At 37.0% G+C, this 20803-nt stretch overlaps 1 protein-coding gene across 1 annotated transcript; it reads left to right on the top strand.

The window, feature by feature from the left end:
• Positions 1 to 17231: 17231 nt before the first annotated feature.
• On the top strand, positions 17232 to 19517 carry LOC141642307 (chlorophyllase-2). The gene is made up of 2 exons (XM_074451082.1): positions 17232 to 17557; positions 18560 to 19517. The coding sequence occupies exons 1-2, from the start codon at positions 17312 to 17314 to the stop codon at positions 19235 to 19237; spliced, it is 924 nt and encodes a 307-aa protein (XP_074307183.1). The 5' UTR covers positions 17232 to 17311; the 3' UTR covers positions 19238 to 19517.
• The last annotated feature ends 1286 nt before the right edge of the window (positions 19518 to 20803 follow it).

Here is a 20803-nt window from a genome sequence, read left to right as displayed (position 1 = left end):
CTACCCCCCTAAAAGAAACAAGGTTACGTCCCCGTAACCATACATACCTGATCAAAAAGGAAAGGGTAACGCTCTCTCATGGCCTCCTCTGCCTCTCATGTAGCTTCCTCAGTCTCGTGGTTAGACCAAAGGATCTTAAGCAAAACTGTCTCACCACTCCTAGTCTTCCTAACCTTCCGGTCAATAATCTGCTTAGGTACCTCAAGATATGATAAGGACTCATCTAGCTCTAAGCTCTCTGCCTCTAACACATGTGATGGGTCACTCACATACTTCCGCAACTGCGATACATGAAAAACATTATGCACTCTCTCTAACGCAGCTGGTAAAGCCAGACGATATGCAACCTCTCCAACCTGCTCTAAGATCTCATAAGGCCCGATGAACTTCTGACTCAGCTTGCCCTTCTTCCCAAATCTCATAACCCCACGCATAGGAGACACTTTCAGAAGAACCTTATCCCCAACCTGAAACTCTATATCCCTGCGATGTAGATCTCGCATAACACTTTTGCCTATCCCGAGTCGCTCTCATCCGTTCCCGATCATCTTAATCTGCTCAACCATCTCATGTACCATCTCTGGTCCTAGAACCATCGCCTCAAAGATCTGTCGTCCCAACAAATCGGACTCCTGCATCTCCTCCCATATAAAGCCTTAAACGGTGCCATACCAATACTAGTGTGGTAGCTGTTGTTGTAAGAAAACTCTTTCAAATCCAACCTTTGTTCCCAGCTACCACCAAAGTCCATCACACAAGCTCGTAACATATCCTCAAGAGTTTTAATTGTTCTCTCAGTCTGACCGTCTGTCGCAGGATGAAATGCTGTACTCATCTTCAAAGTTGTTCCCAAAGATTCCTGCAACTCTTTCCAAAACCTTGAGATAAATCTCGCATCTCTGACAGATACTATGTCCTTAGGGACTCCATGTAACTTAAGCACATTCTTCCGATAAGCCATAGCTAATTGTGCTTTAGACCATGTATCTTTCATTGGCACAAAGTGAGCTGACTTGGTCAGTCGATCCACTATTACCCATATCATGTTGTTACCCTGTTGACTCTTTGGCAAACCCACGATAAAATCCTTAGAAATGGATTCCCACTTCCACTCAGGTACCTCTAAAGACTGAATCTTACCTTGTGGTCGTCGCTGTTCCCCTTTAACTCTCTGGCATGTCAAACAACGGGCCGCAAACTCAGCTGTTTCTTTCTTCATTCCAGGCCACCAAAACGTGTTCTTCAAGTCCTTGTAAAGTTTGTCACCACCTGGATGTACTGAATATGGTGTACAATGTGCCTCTGTCATGATAGTCTTTTTCAGCTCCCAATCATTAGGGACACACCACCTACCATCGAACCTCAGACTACCATCTGTATGAATAGAGAATCGAGACACTGTCCCTTTCTGAAGAGTTAAGAACGATTAACACCTAAGAGGGGGAGGGGGTGAATTAGGTGTACCTTTTAAAAAATTTATCCTTAACTTAGTTAATTAACTACTTTAAGCTAAGAATAAAGAAGTACAAGACTTGAGAAACTTAATTGAATGTAAGTCCACAAGAGGGTACAGCAGTTCTATGTCACGGTATAGGTGACTGTGACACAGAACTTGATTAGGTACATGCGAGAAATAGCAAAGTGGAAGAACGTAAAAGTAAATGAACAAACAAACGACATTTTAAAAATTGGTTCGGCCTCTACTCCGAGGCCTACGTCCAACCGTCATTTTATTGCTTGTTTAGAAATTTACTCAAACTTACTAAACCCCTTACAATGAAAATAACTCGCCAACCTACTCCGGTTGCACTCAAACTTAAAGCTACTCCGCTTCAAGAGTTTATGGGTTCTATCTCAAGGTGTTACAGAATCTTGAATATCAAGAGTTCACTTAAATGAACATGGAGATTACAATGAAGATCTAACACGAGAATCATGGAACAAACTCATCATGTCACAAAGATCAAATGAACCGATACTTGGAGGTTTTACAAATTTTTTCGAAAACAATTTTGAAGACTTAAAATCAGAAAAACGTTTTGCAAACACTTGAAGAACAAAGCTTTAAATGCACAAATGATTTGCAAGGTTTTTACAATAAATGCTTTGGAAGTCTTGAGAAATAAATGTGACTAAGACACTCTATTTATAGTGGATTTAGTCTTAGGTAAGTACACTTTGAAGAATTAAATCCAATATTAAAATGATAGCTTTGAGTGATGATAAGTGTTAGACTTATAGGCTTGGGGCTTAAGAAATCAGAAAACTTAAGCTTCTACACTCAACATGTGACAATTTACCAAAATGGCAAAAAGCTTTTCTTACTTTAGAAGTTTGACAAGTCTTCTTTGCCATTTTAGTAAAAGGTGTTTGCACAAATCTAGAGGTTTAGACAAGTGGGCTTGTGACTCCAAAATTTCAGATTATTTTCAAACTTTTGAAAATTCAAATGTTTAAGGTTTAAAGTTTGCAAAGTTTTGACACTTAAAAACATTTGGTCGAAATTCCTCCTCCGTATGATAGTACCAGAAACCACAGTACAGCGTACTGTTGCATGGTTTTGCCATGACTTGACTTAGATGAGAATGTTACACTTACTCTTACATATGTCGACTAAGGCTTGGAAAATATCATTGTCTTGACTTTCTTGATTAGCTTGATCATCTTGAATCATTGTTGAAAGTCCATTTGATTGCCTCATTCACTAATCATTTCAACTAAGAGCAAACAATCAAATAACAAAGGGACTTGGCATCATCAATCCAATGTGTTCTAACAAATTCCCCCTTTGATGATGACAAGTCCAAACATGTGTGATATTCCCCCTTAGCCCATGGTTAGTCGGTCTTTGGTCAATTTCAACATAAACATTATTAATAGACATGATCAAGGTAGTCGAAAGGTGCAACATGCTTGGCCAAAGTAAAACATCTAATCATGGAAGCTAAGACATAATTAAGGTGGACGTTAGCCTAAGAGTTAGAAGATCACACATAGCATAATTAAACTACTTCCCCCTCTTGACATCGTCAAAGGAGGATAAAACATGTCCAAAAGTCAAGCAACACGATTCAAACACACACAAACAGTTCAAGCAAGATAAAAAACAAATATCCGAAAGTGCAAGAGATTGTCTTTTAAAACAACAAAGAGCCAAAGTTCATGAGGAGAGACGGGTTAAAGAGGCATGAGTTTAGGAGGCATTCTGAAGACGTTCAAGTAGATCTTCATTCATAGTGCGAAGATCACCAACTTCATCCCTTAACTTGCCCTGTTCTTTGACCAGCCGATTCACAATTCCAAGGAGTTCATCCAACTTTGCTAGTACCACACCCATTTCAACGGTAGAACCTGCTGTAGAACCCGACTGATTCTTCCTTTCCAATTTTCCATTCTTAATCTCCAAGCTCATCCGAGAAAGAAGGCCCGGTGTCATTTCATCACTCAAATTTTCAATTACAGGGCTTCCTTTCAATACTAACCCCTCCCTCATAAAGATGATCGAGAGCCACATACCATAAGGGACCACGGCATTTTTGTCAAAGTTGCCGCTTTGGAACTCAGTGGACATCTCAAGAATTCGGTGAAACATAAGGCGAGGAAGGTTAATGGGTTTGTGCTTGACAATGTGATGAATAAGGAGCATATCAAGGAGAGAACATCTCCCACGGCTATTGTTGGAAGGGACAAGGTTACGAAAAACAAGGTTAAAGATGAACCGGATGGGTGCGGTTAATTCAAAGGCATATATATTGGTAGGGCCATCATCATCATGAGGTCGAAGAACCTTCATGACCTGGGTAGAGGTAACCTCATCAACTTCACCCCAATCACGTTTGGGGAAGGAGGTAAGCCCGACATCACATATGTCCAGATGGGCAGCAAGTTGGGTGATTGTAAGGACAAAGGGTTTTTGATTTATAAAGGCAAAGAGAGTTCCAGATTCAACATCTACTTTGACTGTTGCATAGAATTGGATGATTTCGGACAAGTACATGAGACTATATTTGTCCAACAAATTCACCCAACTCTGTGCATACATAGCTTATTTGAAGTATTTGAAAGCAAGAGAGGTGTCATACCAAGATTTCTTATAGCGCCTTCCACTGTGGAAGCAACAAATCAGCATACCGTGGCATATTTTGAAGATCTCCTCCGGGAGATCGAGAGAACTAAGATGGTTGAGGATGTCATTCTTGAATGATTCGGCATAAGGAGCAATAACAAGGTCCATGCATGTGTTGAGGGGAACCTTCTCCTCAATGATCTCATTCTCATCTATGCTCGGCAAATCCCGATGATAACGAGCCCTTTTTGTTGCTTTGGTTTTTGATCCGGATCCCTTTTTCCTTTGAGTGACTTTGGGTTTTGGAGGGGATGCCTCCGGTGTCACATCATCATCATCATCACCGAAGATTTCAAGCATCTTTCGCTTGGACCGGGTTCTTGATGCGGGTTTTGAAAATAGTGGGTCAAGCCCGTCATCAAACACCATTTCAGCATCACCATGATCCTCAACATCAATTACCTTTTCAACAGTGGAAGCCACAGTTGCATCTATTTTACTCATCTCATCCTTCTCCAAGCTTTCACTCACCAAATTTTTCAAGAGCACATCATCATCATTCTTTTCAACTGCAACATCACTATTCTCTTTCTTTTCTTTTTCGTTTGAATCCCCTTCATTCTCGTTTGATTTTTCTTTTTCTTCCTCTGATTTTTCTTCACTTTGTTTTTCTTTGTTTCCCTCTAATTTTTCCTCACTTTCTTTTGATTTTTCTATATCTCCCTCTGATTTTTCCTCACTTTCTTTTGATTTTTCTTTACTTTCTTTTCCCTCTTTTGATTTCTCACTTCCAAGTTCCCCCTCTTTCATCTCACTTGATTGATCTTCCTTTTCATTTGTTTCGGCAACATCACTTGATTTTCGAATGTCTTCATCCTTTTTGGTTCCCTTAGAACCGGACTTCTCTTCATCGGTGTCAATGTCCACTTCAGCATCTAGTTGGAGAGAGATAGGAGGATTCCTATTTCTTCCTCCTCTGCCACGACCACCGCCCCTTTTGGCGGTTGTCTTCTTTTGTGCAACGGTTGGTTTGGCAGTGGCATAGGTGATTTCATTTGATTTGGCAGCGGTTTTGGGAGCCATTTTCTTCTTAGCAATATATTTTGGATTGAAAGTGTTTCTGAGTTGAAGAACTTCTTTTGAAAACCTTGGAGGCATTTTAAGAGAGTGAGAAGGGAAATGGTTTTGACGGTTTTGGGAATCCGAAAAAGGTGAGGGTTGGTTTTTGTTTAGTGGGTAATAGGGTGAGTTAGTGGAAACAAGGAAGTAAATGAGGGGTTGGTGTAATTAATCAAGGTGAGAGGACGGTTGAGTGTTAGGATAGTGAGGCTAGGGTGTAGGCTTTTAGGAGTGATGTGACATAAAGTAATTTGGGAAGCTGAATGCAAAAACAACTCAAGTGCACATAGACAATTGTTAATTTCATTTTGTTCGACATATGCATGCATTTTAACCATATTAACTGAAATTTAATTACACGTAAATCCTCCTTCTAATCAATCATTTGAAAAAGTAATCTAATTTAGCGGTATGTCACCCATTAAACCAATTTCCGACCGAAATCTTTCGAATTGTTCTCTTTCTAACGGTTTTGTAAGAATGTCCGCAATTTGATTTTCCGTTTTACAAAAGCTTAGACAAATATTACCTTTCTCAACTTAATCACGTAGAAAATGATGTCATATGTCAATGTGCTTAGTTCGTGAGTGTTGTATAGGATTCTTTGATATATTAATTGCACTAGTGTTGTCACAAAATATAGGGGTAGTCTCGAAAATAAGGCCATAATCATGCAATTGTTGACGTACCCAAAGAATTTGTGCACAACATAGAGCGGCACTCACATATTCGCTTTCGGCCGTGGACAATGCAACGGTGTTTTGCTTCTTCGAAGCCCATGAAATGAGACACGGTCCTAGGAAAGTAGCAATGCCCGAGGTGCTTTTCCTATCTAATGTATCACCGGCATAGTCCGCATCCGAAAAACCTACAAGATCAAGTTCGTAGTGAGTTGGATACCAAAGATATAGCCCTTGTGTTCCAATCAAATACCTAAAAATCCGTTTGGCGGCTTTGAAATGAAATTCTTTAGGATTTGCTTGGAAACGGGCACAAGCACACACACTAAATTGTATGTCGGGTCGACTAGCGGTTAAGTAAAGTAAGGAACCGATCATACCTCGATATACCTTTTCACTAATACTCTTACCATTTTCGTCTTTGTCAAGCTTGACTTTAGACACCATAGGTGTAGGCATAGGATTAGAATTAGTCAACCCAAACTTACTTAACATTTCTTTTAAGTACTTTTGTTGATGAATCATCGTTCCATTTTCACATTGTTTGATTTGAAGACCAACAAAGAATCCAAGTTCTCCCATCATACTCATTTCAAATTCCGAGGTCATTAAATCAGAAAAGTACTTATAAAGAACATTGTTAGTTGCTCCAAAAATAATGTCATCGACATATACTTGCACAAGCAACAGTTCATCTCCTTGTGACTTGATAAACAACGTTTTATCCACGGACCCACGTATGAAACCATTTTCCAATAGAAACTTTGAAAGCCTATCATACCAAGCCCTAGGAGCCTGTTTTAAACCATAAAGTGCTTTATCTAGTTTAAAAACGTGGTTGGGAAACTCGTTGTTTATAAAGCCCGGAGGTTGTTCAACAAACACTTCTTCATCAAGGTATCCATTTAAAAATGCGGTTTTGACATCCATTTGAAAAAGTTTTATACCTTGAAAAGACGCAAAAGCTACAAGCATTCGTATGGCTTCAAGCCTAGCTACCGGTGCAAAGGTTTCATCGTAATCAATTCCTTCTTGTTGGTTAAAACCTTGCACCACTAGTCTAGCTTTATTCCTTACGATTTCTCCAACATCATCTAGCTTATTGCGAAAGACCCACCGTGTACCAATTACAGTACGTTGGGAGGGCCTAGGGATAAGATGTCATACCTTGTTCCTTTCGAATTGCTCCAATTCCTCTTGCATTGCAATCATCCAGCATTCATCAGTCAAGGCTATTGTGACATGGTCTGGTTCGATTTTTGAGATGAAGGCATTGTGTGCACAGAAATTTTGAAGCGATGATCTGGTTTTTATTCCAGAGGTTAGGTCACTGGTTAAGTTTGATAAAGGATGTGAGCTTTGGTGTTTCCATTTCTTGGGGATAAGTGAGTTAGAGGATTCGGTTTGTTCGTCTGCAACAGTAGAGGGGACTGTTGCATGAGGATTGTTTGAAGGAGGTGATTGTGGTTCGTTTATGATTAGATTGAGTTGTTCTTCACCATCCTTGTTTTCCCTGGATGAGGTAGCACAATCTTGTGTAGGAGGACGATTAGTTCCCCCTGAATTTTGCGCATCCTCCTCATGCAACAGTGGCTCCAACTGTTGCTCAGCTTCTTCTACCATTTGATCCATTTCATGTCGTATCATACCAATCTCAAAATCATCATCATATTCATCATCCTCATCATCAACCTGTGTGTTTGACACAAAAAGACTAGATTCGTCAAATATTACATGAACGCTTTCTTCCATTTTCATAGTCCTTTTGTTATAAACTTTATAGGCTTTACTATGATCGGAATAACCAACAAAAACTCCTTCATCACTACGAGCATCAAATTTGCCAAGGTTGTCTTTTCCATTATTGTGCACAAAGCATTTACTACCAAAGCATTTTAAATGTGAAAGATTAGGTTTTCTTCCTCGTAGTAGTTCATAGGGAGTTTTCTCAATGATTTTTCTAATCATGACACGGTTGTAAATATAACAAGATGTGTTTACGGCTTCGGCCCAAAAATTCTTGGGAACCTTAGAGCTAATGAGCATGGTCCTAGCCATATTTTCAAGAGTTCGATTCATTCGTTCCACAACCCCATTTTGTTGTGGGGTTCTTGCGGCCGAAAAGTTATGACTCAAATGACGAGTTCTCAAACTCGGTTCCATGGTCGGATCTCAATGAGACAAGTTTATAACCAAATTTGTTTTGAACCTTTTTGACCCAAATTAAGAACTCATCAAATGTTTGATCCTTAGAACTTAAGAAAAGAAGCCAAACAAATCTTGTGAAGTCATCTACAATGACACAAATAAAACGACTTCCACCTCTATTCACAACTCGCATGGGACCACATAAATCAATATGAATGAGTTCAAGAGGTAAGGAAGTGCTAACAACCTTTTTGGATTTAAAAGAGCTCTTAACTTGTTTTCCTTTAACACAATCATCGCAAAGTGATTTAAATTCAAATTTAATGTTAGGAATGCCGTCAACTAGATCAAGCTTCTTGAGGGTGTTAAGTGTCTTAGCATTTACATGACCAAGTCGTTTGTGCCAAAGCCAAGGGTCGTTCTTTTGAACACTCATGCATGATAGTGATTGACCCGACAATGCATACAAGTTAGTCATGTAGACATCTTAAACACGTTTACCTTCAAGTATGAGTATCTATTTCTTGTATTCATTGGTTACAGGTTTCAGGATCGTCGCTCTGATACCATTTTGTAACACCCTCATACTCCAAGTGCCTTACCAGGACCACTCAAGTATAAGGATGCTACCATCTCGGTTACCCGAGGCAATGATAGTCAAATAGACAATAACGAAACAACATTTAAATAGAAATACTTTAGCGAAAGGTTACAATCCAAAACTAAAATACGAATACAAGTTCTAAAACCAACTGTCTAGCAACTAACTGAAATGTTTATTAAACTACTAAGCTACAGTGGAAGACTTCTATCATCAGACGGTGGCACATCCCAGCTATCCCAGTAACTCGACTCATACCTGCTCAATAACTGCTCACTATCCCCGAATGGATCACCACAGTTTTTAAAACATTAAACGGGGTCGGTACTAATCACACAATTTATATAAACCAACAACACAAGAAAAACAATCACTCAATCGTAACATTATTCTCCGAACTCCAAACCCAACTCCACAATCCCGACTACACACTAAAGTGTGTAGCCCCGCCAGTGCCCATCGCAACAGTCACTCCTCGCGCCATGGGGACCGCAGCCGTTCCCATCTAAGCCCCGCTCATCTCCATCGAGCGATAAACCCAAATCCATTAATGTGCACATCCTTTCTGTGGCGGGTTCCACAGAAGGCGAATCATGGGCGTGAAGCCACTCCCGCAAGTGACTCCACTCAGCCAGGGACGCACCCCGAAGAACACAGACAGATACAATCAATCACAACTACTACTCAAAGAATCAAACCCAACAATCATGTCATAATACGAGTATGATAATATTCAACAATCACAAACACCAATCAACACATCATGGGACTAATACTGAGTAGGGAAACCCTACCTGGAAAGCACAACACAATCAAACGATCTCACAGCTGATATAAAAAAGCTTCCTCTACGAATCCTCCTCCTAACATACAAACATATAATCACTACCAATTACAAAATACAACAAAACCCCCAAATCCCAATATTAGGGTTTAACCAACTTTAACGAAGTACTATAAAAATGGTACATAGATCTTACCCTCGACGTAAGGATCACAACGGTATAAAGAAAGGTAAAATCCGACCTTCGAAGCTCCGGGATTTGCCAACAATGCGATTGATGCGAAGAACGTAGTTTGATTTCTCTCTTTGAAAGTAATTAGGTTTTAAAAGTGTGTAAAGAAAAGTGACGGAAGTTATTATATACTTAATCGCATTATTAACAAAACCCGACAAATTATCCCCCGTAAACCGGTTACTCGATCGAGTAGCTTAGGTACTCGATCGAGTGCCCCCTTACTCGATCGAGTGTCAACGTTACTCGATCGAATACCCAACAGGTCAGAAACTATTTTAAACTGCAACTCACCCTTACTCGACAGAGTAAGACCTACTCGATAGAGTACCCAGAGACTCATAAATCCGTAGTATTACACAAATGGCCTGTTTATTTTCAGTAAAAAGTTCATCAAAGAGTGAGGAAAGTTTTAAATTTGCCTCAACTAGGAATCTGGCCATCTTGGATGTGTTCCCACCAAACGCCCGGTAATCAGTATCATCACTACTGAGGTAAGCAGACAAAATATGTTTCGGGGCTCATCTCCAACTATATGTTGAAGGGACAAATTTCCCTCTTCAAAAGAGAGCAAAAACAGGTCAGTATTTACTCTATCTTCAAGTATGAACTTTTTACGATGTATAGTTAGGCTTTTTTCTTTACCAATAACGATTTGGATCCTTCTTCGGTGCTCCTCATTAATATGAGCTCTCTTGGAAGTGACATCCACAAAACTTTCAGGTTCACATATAGGGCAATCATAATCAGAGTGCAGACAATTGTGTGGGTGTAACAACAAATTTGTATTGCAAGTAAACTGTAACACAAAATAGAGAAACAAATGAGATTATAATTGTAACACCCCCATATACCAAAGTCTTTTACCAAGGTCTACCATAGCATATAAGGGTACTACCATCTCGGCTCTCCGAGGTAGTATGCATCATAGAAAACATAATGAAATAACTTTTATTAAACAACCGAAATAAAAAGGTTATAAGTCTTTAACCTCCAAAACGTTACAACCAAAACTAAAAGTCATGAACTAAACTCAGCTACAACTAATCGACGCAACAAGTGATGACTCCGTCCATCCAAATCCCGCGAGCTATCTCAACATCCATCACCTGCTAAGTCAATTGCTCACCATCCCCGAATGGATCACCACAATTTTGAAAACATAAAACGGGGTCAGTCAACTGTATAACCAAATCAAGTATAGGCAGCGAAAACAAATATAATAGCACAATCAACCCATATCCAACTCCAACAATTACCAACAACTAACACATTAAGATGTGTAGTCCTGCCAGGTTACCCATCGCAACAGGTAACCCACACTGCCAGTGGGGACAGTAGCCGTACCACCTAAGCTTTGCTCATCGCAAACAGCGAACCCCGACTCCTTAATGTGCACATTCCCCTTATGACGGGAGTCACAAGGGGCGAACATGGGAATGGAACCATCTTTCGATATGGTTCCACAACAATTAACCAACAACCATAATCCAATCCACTTCCATCAATTCCAAATCAAAGATAACATGCCAACAATTAATCACAAGCAACTTAATCAAATACACAGCCAACTGAGTAGGGAAAATCCTACCTTATTCGCAATCTAATCAACCACAACAATCAATCATGAAGGCTCCTCTACGAACTTGTCACCTATACCCATATCATACAATCAAAATCTACCCTAATCCCTCAATCAATCTAATTAGGGTTTATCAACTACAACATGACAATAATAATAAGAGTACGATGCTTACCGATGAAATTGACGCAGACAAAAGATGTCAAAACCCTTCAATATAGCCTTAGCAGTGATTAGAATAGTTGGAGAAGTTATACGTAGTTTAGGTTTTAAGAGAAAGATTAAGAAAATGATTAAAAACTGTTAACACGTCTTTATATACTTCTCCAACTATTTTAATCAAAACTGCGGAAATTAACCTGTCAGACCGGTTACTCGGTCAAGTACTCGATGTACTCGACCGAGTACGCTAAACTCGATCGAGTACCATCACACTCGGTCGAGTACTGGCATTCCAAAACCCAACCTCAGCACACCCGACAGCCTACTCGTTCGAGTAAGCCCTACTCGACCGAGTACCCCATGATCAGAAACCTGTGGTATTACAGTCTTCCCTCCTTAAAAACAAACTTCGTCTTCGAAGTTCACACATATGTCCGACATGAACACGAAAACCACCCGACACAGCACCCACGTACCATACACAAGACAAAACAACTTAAAACGACCCAGAAGACAATCCACTACTGACTCGAAAACTTTATAAACAACCCAAAACTGCCCCAAAAATCATGTGATTATCTCCTACCCCCCTTAAAGAAAAAAGTTATGACCCCGTAACCAACCATACCTGATAAAAAAGGTGAGGGTAACGCTCACTCATAGCCTCCTCCGCCTCCCATGTAGCCTCTTCAACATTATGATTAGACCACAACACCTTAAGTAACACTGTTTTGCCGTTTCGTCTTGCGCACTTTTCGATCCAAGATCTCTTTCAGTGTTTCGAGATAGTGATTAGTCAAGTTAAATATGATTATAATGAATCATGGTGTTCATATTTTTAGGGTATAATAACGACAATAAGGTTTTAGCGCCAGGTGATCATTAGAAATGATTTTTTGTTTATCTTAACTGGGAGTGATAAAAGGATGATTTTTCTCATGCTTTAAATATTTTGTGTGACAATAAAAAGTTGTTACATTTTAATATTTTAGAGATTTTTTGTAACAATTATAAATTGTTACAGTACATTTTAACTATGTTAATATTTTATGTATGACAATAACAATTTGTCATATTTCCCTTTTTTGCAGTTGTAAAGTATTTTCTAGTGCAAATCAAGAAATTTTTATTATCTACATTACTTTTGTTCTCATATTTTGATTGTTGGTAATTACCTTGGCATTATGAAAGGACCAAAACAATGGACAAAGTTATCCGTCGTTGTGCATAGTATAATGACTATTTACAACGCTAAAGAAAATAACAAGTCTTTTGACATAAGTTTAAAAGATGATATTCGGAATAATCAAAACAGTGAGGTGTACACCCCACATACCCCACTTGTCCACTTCTGTGTCTCGTCGTATAGTGAGACAGTTGGATGATTGATTGGGCCTTATAAAAGTCGTGTCTAAGAGTAATGGTTACCCTTATAAAGATGTGGGAATATCACAATAACACTATTTCACACGGATATTAAGGTAAACTAAAAGTATTTTCTCCCTTTTAACTTTAGAAAAGAAAGGTGTATTTCCTTCAGTTGGAGAACTTCAAGTTCTTTTTTTTTTCCCTAAAAAGAAATAAAGATTGACATTGAATTCAATGTCAATATAGAGACGGTAGTAAAACTACTAACATAATGAGGTTTGCAAGAGATTTTATGAAAGAAAGATTGCGAAATTCTTCTACCCACATCTCGTGTTACAAGAGAGAGACATGATCCTTGTTTTAATAAGGTGCTAGGGGATAAAACGCTGATAAAATTTTTTTTCAGGAAATTGCCCCCTCAAACAAAAATAGCGGTAGTAAGAACTTGCCGTTGCTGGGCTTGGATGTTCACCTTTGATCCTGAAAGTCCAAGGGTTTATTGGGCTTATGAATCAAGATTGACTTACGAGTGTGATAATGCTCGACCATGGATGATAAAAGCCATGAGGAATGAGATTGAAGTAACCAGGAATTGTGGTTGCCTAGATTTTCAGAATTTCGAAGAACGAAAGATCTATCATTCAGAATTTCGGGGAAAAATCTCGGAATGGAATGATGAGCTTGCCCCATCATTATTGATGTGGATACTTCTAAAGAAGATGGAGATGAAGCATTGCAATTTGATTCTGAAAACCGAAGATCACGAACCCTTAGCGCTCGCTGGGAGTCGTTCCTGAAAACTTCATTCATTTAATGCAAAGCATGATAAATGTTTTTGTAGGGTTCCCGATGAGGCATATTACTTCATTAAATAAAATGATAAGGAGTTATTTCATGTATTTATGGATGAAGTATGGAACCAAAAAGACTTCCTGGAAATAGCCAAGAAAAACAGAATTTGAAGAGGTGATAATTATTATACGATTAGTTGCATCTCGAGTTTGAAAACGGTTAAGTTTTTTTTAGGTATATAAGTATAGCCCTCTGTGCACGAAGTGAAGTCATTTTATGTTCTTTTCAGTCCATCTTTAAAAGAAAATGCCCTCTACAGAAGGGACTATCCTTGGAAAGCATGAAAGGGATGTGCTTAAGGAAGATGAAAACTTGCAACCTTGTTAAGATAATAAAAGGGTTTCAAATCCTCTGTTCGTGCTGAGGTCTAATGAATCTCTTATGATTCTCCATATTTTCTCCTAATCTACCTAATATAAAAGCTAGGTTCTTTAAAGGCTTCTGATTGACCGATAAAATTCATAAAATTGACTTTGTATGGGTCCCCCATGTTTTACCTCTCATTTAATTATCCTCTCTCCTTTCTAATAAATTTCTACTCTATTCTGATTATTCAATTGTCAATTCTTAATTACTCAATTCAATAATTAGTGATAATAATTGTAAACCAGTTATCACTATCTAACCCACTTTAAATAATCTTCTTGACTTTTAATTTCAACAAGTCAACTGTTACATAAAAAAAAATTCATGTTAAAAAAAATGATGTTTAAAAAAGAAGTACGGAGTATAGTAAATAAATATAAATTCCTTAAAAAATAATATCTTAATAAAAAAAAATACCAGGTATCTAAAAATATTATGTGTATAATTGTTTTGCGGAAATAATTCTAATCATTTGGAATACATCGACCAATTTAAAAAAAATTAAATCACCAGAATAATTATAGTTATAGTACTGAATTTTTTAAAAACTGTAGATTTGAAGGTTTTCGAAAAAAAATATTGTACGAGTAACAATTAATGTAGAAGTGGAGATTTTCGGAGAAAAAAAGCAAAAAAAAAAAATATTTACGAATAATTTTCTAAAAGAAACATAAAAAAATACTTTAATGAATATACTAAAATATAATAAATAAGAAATAGTCAAATAAGAAGCATATTAGATCTGAAAAAATCTTGGAAAAAACATATTGACAAAATTTTAAAAATCGAAAAAAAAATATGTACTTTGAAATGGACCAAGCGAATAAAAGAACCCAGAGTATAATTTTTGGATCATACTTACATAAATTTCTTCTACTTATACTCTTCAATTAATTCCAATATTGACATTAAATTTATTAAATTTGAATCTAAAAGGCATTAAAGATTAAAGAATATGTTATTGATGTAAATTGTCGATAGGCGGAAAATTAGAGGAAAATTTATCTTTATTTTTTCTGTTAGGGTCGGTGGAAATCCGATAGAAATTGGAATAAGAGGTGAAAAGTGTGAAGGTGATACTTGAGAATGGGTAGGATCACAAAAGGAGAAAGATGATGATGAACAAAGATTGGTTTAAATAGGCTTAAAAATATAAGAAAGTGACTGATGAGAAGTGCGGCGGAACTTTAAGATAGGGGTAGAGAGCCACATGAAATGGGATGAGGGGGTAAAATGAGTGAGGAAGTGGCTGAGTATGGTTAATTACTAAAACATATTTTTTTTGAGGGGAAATTACTAAAACATATTTTTGGTTATGTATAATTTGTTAAGCTTTTAAGTTTTGGTAGGTTTATCCGTTTATATGTCAAAATCATAATTTATAAGTAGGTAATACGGACTTACGGAGTACGTAGTAGTGAATAATAGAGCGTACGATAGTAGTGAATAATATGGAATATGGTAGTTTTTGTGAAGCGGTTTTGCCGATAAGACGATTTTATTGTCTAAAAATATAAATTATTTATTAGCATTAAATAAAAAGTTTTCTAATAAAAATAGACCGTTTTATAGTATGATGTCAATATTATTCTATAATTTGTGTAAGGGGCATATTTGTCATTTTGTGAAAAGTTATTTACCTGATATGGAAATAGATAATGAATGAATAATATACTTAAAATAAAAACAGATAACAAATTATTCAGCCGGAGGGAATAATAGTTTTGAACTCATATTTTAGTCATATTTGCATTTAAAGAACTGAAAATGTCGGCCCAACTACAACTTAGGCACATTAGGATTGTTGATCTAAATATTATAGGAGTATAATTTATAGATGTACATTTATTTTAACATGTCGAGATAATATATAGTTATTTTCACTTCCGTCGGCCCTCCATATAAGATTTTTCTTTGTTCTTTATATCAGTTTAAATGTATTAAAATCATGTTATATTCACTAGATACTTTTAACCAATTTAATTGACCATGAATTTAAAATTCATTTAAAAACATATACTTATGTTTTGCTTTTATCTTTACCGCTGGCAAAAAAATAACTTATATTTTGCTTGAATATATTCTCATCGCTGTTTGTTTTGCGATGGCAATAAACAAAGTCAAGGATAATCATACTCATTTAAGTGCTCTTATATACAATGATAAATTGATAACGCATGTTATTAATTACAACCCGTGCATTTTCTGCACGGGTTTAAAACTAGTTGAAATGAAAAGATTTGGTAGTTTACACCGTAATTTGCAAAGCATGGCGATTTTGGATTACAAGTTGGGATTTTTGGCATAAAAAGCCTAAACCAGCAAAGCGCTTGACCCGAAAAAAGATTCAGCGTTTAAAGGTTATGAATCAAATAAACTTTTGAACACTGGGGATTATTAGTTAGCGTTCAATTTAGTTAAAGTACTAAATCTATTGTATTAATGGTACATGGGCCTATTATTTAAAGAATAAGTAATTGGGCCTAGTTTTGCTGATGCATTTGGAAGAGGAACGAAGATCGAAGAAGACGAACGTTGGGCTAGGGGAAGCTATCAAGCGTTTGGATGAAGTTTTAAGAAGACTCGGCGGTTATTCAACCGTCTCCCCACTAAGAAGTAGTTACAAGGAATCGAGAAATGCTATATAAAGGAGGCGTTTATCCAAGCAAACGATACACAACTCAAATAGCAACAACTGCATTGAATATTCGTGTTTAAGTTTGAAAATTATATCATTCATTCTTGATATATTAGGTTTTGCATCTACCCGTGACTCAAACTCTTGCATTCAAGGGTACATCACAAAATGTAGAAGAGTAATTACGACCTCAAGTTATCTAAAGGTAATGTGCTTGTTTCCACACAAACAAATTTAGTTATATTTACACTTTAGCTAATAAATCAGTTTATTATTGTCGAAAAAAAAAAAAAAAAAAAAAAAAAAAAAAAAAAAAAAAAAATATGAAAGCTAAATTGAAATTTGAAACACAAAAGGACGGCCACTGGCCACACACTGATAGTATGAATGGTTTAACACTGTCCATACAACGAGTGCATTTAGGACCATAAAATAAGTCTCCCTTGTAACGGATATATTCGTTATAAGCTTATGACAGGTTAAATATCACTCGTGTAAGTAAATAAAACAAAAATAGAGTATTTAGGGAGTCACAAATCGTTTGTCTTTATCTAATAATGCAAGTTTTTTCTAATTGGTCATAAGCTTGTGACGGATACCGTGTAAAAACCGAGAATTTGTGTTCACTAAAAACATACATAACCTTGGAATATTATTTTGGATAAATGTCTACCACCTCATGTGTTACCTCAACCTCAAAACATAAATAAAAAATGAGTGTGTTTGATGATGGCGATTACCCAACAGTCCTGCTCAAAATCGAACCCAAAAGAGCCTGCGCCGATGAACGTAAATTACGTAATAGTGAACCTCCGACGCCACTGTTGATAGCAACGCCTTCAAAAGAAGGCGAGTTTCCTGTGTTGCTGCTGATACATGGATATCTTTTGTACATCGACTTTTATTCTCAACTCATTCAACATATTGCTTCTCATGGATTCATAGTCATTGCTCCCCAGGTATTTTTATGTACGCTTTATTTTACTTCATTCATCCAACTGAGGACATTTAATCCTAATAAAATCAATTGCTGCCTTTGGTGGTATGTAGTAGTAGTAGTAGTAGTAGTAACTCGTGGTATATAGACTGGAGTAGTGATTTTCCTGTTCGTTTCATTAATATGGGATACTTACATGTCGGTAACCAATGGTGGAGCTAAGGGGCTACCACGGGCGCTTGCCCCCGACGGTTGAGATTTTCAAAGTTTTTATAGTATTACCAGGTTTGCCCCCTCAAAAATTTTGTCCCCAAGCTCAAATCCTGACTCCGCCACGAGCGATAACCACATAATACTTAGTACTCCCTTCATCCCGGTCAACTGTTGTCCTTTGGTTTGGCACAAAGACTAAGGAAAGGGGAAAGGGGAGGGAGTCAATTATAAGATGACAAGTGACAAATTGAGTGTAAAGTATCAAACTGCTCATCAAATGCAATTATAAAATAGAAAGGACAACAATTGACGGAAAGACCCATAAATGAATAGGACAATAACAAATCACCAGCACAGAGGGAGTAGCTTTTATCAGTTCTAATGCTGAGAAAAGCTTACGAGTTGATTGGGTTGGGTCGGCCTGGTAACTGAGCTGAGGATTTGAGCATGAGCCATGACTCATGACCTAGGATTGACCTGAATCAATATGACCCGACCCCAATGTTTATTGATACAAACAAACCATTATTCATAGAGAAGTTGATAATAGCATACCCAAAAGTGACCTAACCCGATCCTAATTTCAGCATACTCAAAAATGATCGGCCTGAACCCGAGTTGGTTGGCCCGTTTGTCAAGTCTAACATTGTGAGGAGGTTCATGTAGTATATTTACAAGACATCATGTGTAGTTGTGTACTATTAACAATCATCCGAAATTACAGAGTACTCTTGGATTTATCGAGTGAACTATCGTATATTGCGAAAACATAGAAGGTGAAAATTATAACATAAACCATTATTCCTTGTAGTTATATACTATTGCTGGACCAGATACAACAGGCGAAATTCATAACACGGCTGCAATCATAAAATGGTTACCAACCGGATTAAAAGACGTACTTCCATCTAGTGTACTACCCAAGATCGACAAGCTTGCAATTTCCGGCCATAGTCGTGGAGGCAAGGTAGCATTTGCTTTAGCCTTAAACAAACTTACAACTTCTTCTCTCAAAATTTCGGCTTTAATTGGTATTGATCCTGTGGATGGAATGGACAAAGGCAAACAAACACCACCAGCAGTACTTAGCTACGTTCCTAAATCTTTCAATCTCGAAGGCATGCCAACACTAGTGATTGGGTCAGGGTATGGCGAAATGAAGAAGAACGCGTTTTTCCCGGCTTGTGCACCGAAAGGTGTGAACCATGAGAACTTTTATGATGAATGTCAAAACCCGGCGTGGTATTTTCTTGTCGAAGATCAAGGACATCTAGACATGTTAGATGATGAGACTAAAGGAGTTAGAGGAAAGTCTACTTATTGCTTGGCTAAGAATGGGAAATCTAGAGAGCCTATGAGACGGTTTGTTGGCGGTGTTATTGTCGCGTTTTTGAATGCTTATTTACAAGGATATGATAGCCAACTCTTGTTGATCAAAGATGGGAATGATGCTACTCCTGTGTCATTCAGCAAGGTGGATCATCGTTGATGAACAAGGCCGTTTCAAGGTATCTAATGGATAAACAGTTTGATTTAGCTTAATTTATTAGACGTATCAAAATCGCCTCTTTGTCTTGGCAACACAAAGATAAGATTATGTACACCAGACCCCCCTACCTCGCAAAAAAATGTCAGAGTTTCTTATAATTTGTTACATATAGCCTCATTTCACGTATGTGTAACATTGATGAAAAGTACTTATATACTTTAGAATTTGATGATTTCGTTTATACTATACTATGAATTTAGTGGTGGATCTTAGAAGAAACAATATTGATTTTGTAGATACGTAGTAAAAATTTAAGACTCAATTAACAAGTTAAGGGTTTCTGACTGAAAATTTTACACTACTACATGAAAGCTGGTGGGGACCAAGCCCCCTCCCGATATAACAAGGTCCTCCACTATATGATCGAATCCTAAGAGAACCAAATGGACGGGCTACGACTACGAGCCTACGGCTTACAAATTTGAAATTTCCATGTTTTGTAAATGAGGAGTAACAGTGGAAATTGATTACCAAGACCATTTCTGATCAACAGCGGGTGATTGGGCTTTATGGGCTCAATTTACTCCAATTTCTGGTTGTAGTCTTGTAGAAAACAGCCCGCTGCTTCATTTTTTGACCTGTTTGACTCGTAGTAAACACTAGAGCATCAACAAGAAGAATAATTTTTGCTTTTTTTTTTGTGTGGGTCATCAACTTATCTACCTCGAGATGATATTTTAACAAAATCAATAACTAATAATAAATTTAATCGATCGTAAACCTCTCATTATAGCCTTCCTACTCTCCTACATCCAGAGGGAACCCAAGATTTAAAGTCTGGGATAGTAAAAAACATTATAGCCCATTTAACCCATATATATCAATAAATTTTAGAATTAAGAAAAATATACAATACATAACTTGTTTAATCTAATTCACAATATGTATAACGAGTGCAATGATCGCTTACGTAACTAATAACTTTAAATTTTGTTACTTCCCAACTAAAATAATCAATTCATGTTATATTTATTAAAAAATTTATGATTTATTAGTTTATTTTTGTTTTCTAATTCATCGACTGGATTTTTTATCTTGCAATTTAGCGAATTTTTATTGCTTTCGTTTTATATATGTAGAATTTTCTATACTTGCTCTGTACAACCACAAAAAAAAATTCTCTACAATAAGATTCGAGAACATAAAAATGTAAAAATAAAACAGGAATTATGCACTTCATGGGAATTGAACTCAGGACAATTATGGGGTGATTGGTTCACCAAATATAGGTATGAGGTATGGGTTTGGAATGAACCAAACCCATATCATGTGTTTGTTTGATAAAAATGAAGGTTTCATACCCATACCTCAAACCCATGAGTTATGGGTTTCTCATACCCAGGGAAGGGGGTGGGTATGACTTATGAGATTGATACCCATGGTATCAATTACAAATATTATCAAGTGATAAAAACAATTGTAAAAAAATCTTTAATATGTTTATTTGATTAAATTTTCTCTACATGATTTAATTGTATAAAAAATATTATTAAAAATATTTTATTT

This window comes from Silene latifolia, chromosome 2 (genome assembly GCF_048544455.1).
Source record: "Silene latifolia isolate original U9 population chromosome 2, ASM4854445v1, whole genome shotgun sequence".
Lineage (NCBI taxonomy): Eukaryota > Viridiplantae > Streptophyta > Magnoliopsida > Caryophyllales > Caryophyllaceae > Silene > Silene latifolia.
Note: the sequence above shows the minus strand (reverse complement) of the source record. Positions and strands in the feature narration are given on the sequence as shown.

What these genes read in the sequence shown, in the direction of transcription:
- LOC141642307 (XM_074451082.1), top strand. Translation starts at nt 17,312, where the DNA reads ATGAGTGTGTTTGATGATGGCGATTACCCAACAGTCCTGCTCAAAATC. An exon ending in TCATAGTCATTGCTCCCCAG is followed by an intron (nt 17,558 to 18,559) that starts GTATTTTTATGT and finishes TATTCCTTGTAG; the next exon opens with TTATATACTATTGCTGGACC.